The 4,789-nt window shown below is 33.0% G+C and overlaps 1 protein-coding gene across 1 annotated transcript; it reads left to right on the forward strand.

Moving 5' to 3' along the window:
- Positions 1-2,111: 2,111 nt before the first annotated feature.
- Positions 2,112-3,375, forward strand: LOC145937398 (uncharacterized). The gene is made up of 2 exons (XM_083040418.1): positions 2,112-2,461; positions 2,833-3,375. The coding sequence occupies exons 1-2, from the start codon at positions 2,181-2,183 to the stop codon at positions 2,906-2,908; spliced, it is 357 nt and encodes a 118-aa protein (XP_082896544.1). The 5' UTR covers positions 2,112-2,180; the 3' UTR covers positions 2,909-3,375.
- The last annotated feature ends 1,414 nt before the right edge of the window (positions 3,376-4,789 follow it).

Consider the following 4,789-nt stretch of genomic DNA (forward strand, 5'->3'; position numbering starts at 1 on the left):
ATCCATCAATTTTCTTGTTCCATTTAATTAAAAAAAATTCAAGTTAGTATCTCCAGCAGTGACAGAGAAAACAGTTTGTAACACTTTATGTGGGCCACCCTGTATATATACATACATATACATATATATATATATATATATATATATATATATATTATATATATAAAATACAATAATATATTATACTACAATAATAGCAAAAATAATTATTAAGTGCAATTAATATGTATTAATATAACGTTGCGTTATTAAATAAGAAAACTTTTGTTGTGATATATATATATAGTACAATAACAAAAAAAATTATAAGTGCAATTCATATGCATTAAATATGTAACGTATTAAATAAGTTGCGTATTTAATAAGAAAAATTTATTGTGATATATATAGTACAATAGATGATATATATAGTACAATATAACAAAATAAAACAAAAATAAAATTTATTAAGTGCAATTAAATATATGTAACATTGTGTATTAAATAAGAAAAATATTAAAATATATATATATCTTTCACTGTAACGTTAATATGTTATTGTAATCTTTCTGAGGACACACATTTTAATGTTACTGCAATGTTTTATTGCAATGTTTCTGAGAGCACACATTTTAATGTTACTGCAATGTTTTATTGCAATGTTTCTGAGAGCACACATTTCTATATTGCTGCAATGTTTCTTGCAAATGTTTCCCAGGGCGGACATTTCAACGTTGCCGCAATCTTGCAACAACATTGCAGAGATATTTCGCAACTTCCATGCAATATTACAATGTTTCAGTGTAATGTTTATGCAATGTTTCTGTAATCTTTCGGTGCTGTATGGGTCAACACAATTGTTCATATGTGTGAGCGTATTGCGCTTATAAATATATATTACATATATGTAGTTATATTTATATAAATACTTATTTATATAATCAAACATATATATGTTTATATAAATAATACATTATTATTCCCAGCAAACACACGCATGTAACTGATATTTCCCGTTATATAACCAGAAAGTATCTGGAAAGTATCATTGATATGTATAACTGATTTATGTATATAATACATAAATGTGCTTTTGCTTTACATTTCATATATGTAAAAATAGCATATAAAAGATACATAATTATACTTTTATCTGATACGTATCATTATCTGTGAAACGATATTATGTAGTATAGTAGCATGATTATGTAACATAAATATAATATTTACATTATATCTCTATAGATATATATCTCTGATATATCAGAGAAGTACTTTTGTTATAACATGATGTATCATAGTTACATAGTTACATAATAAGTAACATATATGTATATTACATGTACTGCTAAATGTCAGCAACAAAAGTACTTCTCTGATATATCAGAAATATATCTATATAATGTAAATATTATATTTATGTTACATAATCATGCTACTATACTACATAATATCATTTCACAGATAATGATACGTATCAGATAGTAGTATAATTATGTATCTTTTATAAATGCTATTTTTACATATATATTAAAATTTGCAAAAGCACATTTATGTATTATATACATAAATTAGTTTCATATCAATGATACTTTCCAGATACTTTCTGGTTATATAACGGGAAATATCAGTTACATGTGTGTTTGCTGGGTATTATACATCATGTTATAACTCTGAGAGATATACATATGTTACATCTCTGTGTTTGTTGGGTTATATAATCGTCGATTATATCAATTGGAAAAAATTGAACTGTATTAGATTGTAATTTACTAGAAAGTTACATTATAATATCCAGTTATATATACATATATGTATTATACACATACATCTGTATGCGTCATATATTTCTTATATTTACATACATACATAATACGTATACATATATATTGTATATATATATATATATTTATTTATTTATTTCTATTCTTAGGCTGCCTGATAAAAAAAAACATGTCTCGAAATTCTCGAGCTCGCTTGAAAACAGACATTTTTTCGTATAAACGTTTGAAATGGATTGAGTCGTAAATCTTATTTATAAGATTAAAAAGTGACCCAAGTGTGACAACCGCGCATCGAGAGCACGTGCCAATCACGAGTTTCTCGTCCAGCTCGCGCGTACGGGGTACGCCACGATCTCCCCTCTACCCCCACCACTACGACTTGACGTGTGCGAACCGAAAGGAAAGCCGAAAGCAAAGATGCCAGTTCGTGTACGCTGGCAGCCGCATGTGTCGCCGCTTCGACTAGAGGAAGACAGATACATTTTCTGTTTCCCTTTTTCCGAGCCGACGGACTGTAAAGCCCGTTTCACGCTATTACGCCATCCCCACCACACGCGGCTGCCTGCTGCCAGCGTACACGAACTGGCATCTTTGGCCGAAAGTGAAATCAGTGATCTCTTAGCCGTCGCCTGTCGCCTGTCGCCTGTCGCTCGTCGCCCGTCGCCCGGAAGCAGAACCGAAAAACGAGATGGGGAGACGTAAGTAAATCATTACGCTTTATAAATTATAGGCTGTGGTAAAAGCTACGCTATGAATGCTTCGAAAAAAACATTCTATCTTTCTTTATTCTTCTTGAATGTAGAACAAAATAGATGTTTCAAAGGGTACTTTTTCCGATTCACGTATAATGCACATGAAGCAACAGAAACTCTATATGTGTGACGTGACTAGATTTTTTGTCACTTCTTGCGCATCATGCGTGAATCGGAAAGTACCCAAACCATTTGTAATGCAGTCTTGACCGTAGCCATTGAATGTATGCATTTTCTATTTCTTCTCTCTCTCTCTCTCTCTCTCTCTCTCATTTCCTAATAATAAAATAAATGTTATAATATATCTTTCATTGCAGCTCGAAGCGAAGGCAGCATACCAGCCCGTGTGGAAATTTATCCGGACGTCCCATATTCAATACTGGCCCCGTATAGGCATTATTAAGGCATCCAAAATAAGGGCTTGCCAAACTCAAGCCCATTTAGGGCCTAGTTAAGACCTAGTTTTCATTTTTTTAAAATGTAATTTTGATTTGTATGCTTAGAGCCGGTCTGAATAGGTTAGGTAATGTTTTCCTCAAGAACTGGGCTCTCTGTAAGAGTTATAGTTGGACATACTTAAATTAAAATGTCTTGAGGAAAACATTGATGATCTAATCAGATCAGAAAAAGACTCTAAGCATACAAATAAAAATAATATAAAAAAAAAATAAAAAACTAGGTCTTAACTAGGCCCTAAATGGGCTTAAATTTGGCAAGCCCTTATTTTGGATGCCTTAGTAATGCCCATACAGGGCCAACTTAGTAATGCCCATACAGGGCCAATAATGTACTTGCAAAGTATGAAATTTTTAAAACACAAATGTTTAAGGCTGTATATTGTAAATTAAATATTAAAAAGACTTAAAGAGCCGTACATAAATTTTTATTATTATTGTATATATAACTAATATAAGATATAATATAACTAAACTATAAAAGGATCATTAAAAATATATTTAATAAACAATTTCTTACTATTTTAAAATGCTTTTATTGTACTATATGTTATCGTTTTAACAATTTATGAGCTTCTTGATTAAAAAATATGGTTTCTGACATTGACCTGACATTTAAAAAAAAATATTTGTATATCCATTTCGAAATTTTCTTACTTTTCTTAAACTGAATTTGTTTCTTAAGATAATTTTTGAAAAATTATATATTTGTGCTGGTTATGACATATGCAGATATAACACTTATATTAAATTAAAAAGTAGTCTACCACGTAAGGCAGTTGGCTCACGATCCAGAGGTCCCGAGTTCGAGTCCCACCCAAGGTAAGTGTGTTTTTCAAATACGAGAAAACATTTAATCCATTATAAAACGCCTAATTTTCAGATAGAATCATTATATAAGTTGTATGTAGTTAAAAAGCAAGTTAAAAAATTTCGAAATGGATATATGAATATATCTTTTTTGGCCCAAGCCAAAATTTGTACGCCCATATTGGCCCAAGTTTGGAAAGCAATAAGGGCCCTAGATAAAAGAGCGTGACATCTCGAGATTGGGCCAAGATGGGCGTCCTAACTCGGGCCTCAAATAAAGTTAGGAAACCTTTATAGGGCCCGGTTATAGCCTATATAAAATTTCCACACGGGAGGGCGAAAGGCGGTGTCGACGACATCGCCACGACCGAGCCCGACGCCGAAGCCCAGGCCGAGTCCGGCACCCAGGGCGAGTCCGATGCCGAAGAGGACGACGCCGACGCCGACCCCGGCACCGATGATGATGCCGCCGCCGACCCCGGCACCGACGGCGATGCTAACGCGGACCCCAGCATCGATGACGATGCCGCCGCCGACCCCGGCACCGACGGCGATGCTAACGCCGACCCCAGCATCGATGACGATGCCGACGCCGACCCCGGCACCGACGGCGATATCGACCGCACCGGAGCAAAACGTAAAAAAGTTTTATAATATTTTGTAAAGTCTATGTTTGCCTATAAAAACAATGAAGTAGTTGAAACTGTATTACATTTATTAGTCTTTTTCTACATATAAAATTTTGCAGAAATACACTTTTTTCTCAGCGATGCAAGATGTCAGATAGTAGATACTATTATTGTAAACATCGATACATTATCATTTAAAAAAAAGTTATTGGAAATAAAATTTACAAAAATTAATTTTATTTTTATAGAAACTAAAAAAACAATGCTGATTTTTACATTGATTGTATCTGACAGCTTGCATCGCTAAGAAAAATTTATAACTTTGCAGAATTTATACATAGAAAAAGATTATGCAGTACTCTGCGTTGATACCACTGCTT

The sequence above is a fragment of the Prenolepis imparis genome, unplaced genomic scaffold, assembly GCF_030444845.1.
Source record: "Prenolepis imparis isolate NDT839.2.m4 unplaced genomic scaffold, iyPreImpa1.0 SCAF_6, whole genome shotgun sequence".
NCBI classification, from domain to species: Eukaryota; Metazoa; Arthropoda; class Insecta; order Hymenoptera; family Formicidae; genus Prenolepis; species Prenolepis imparis.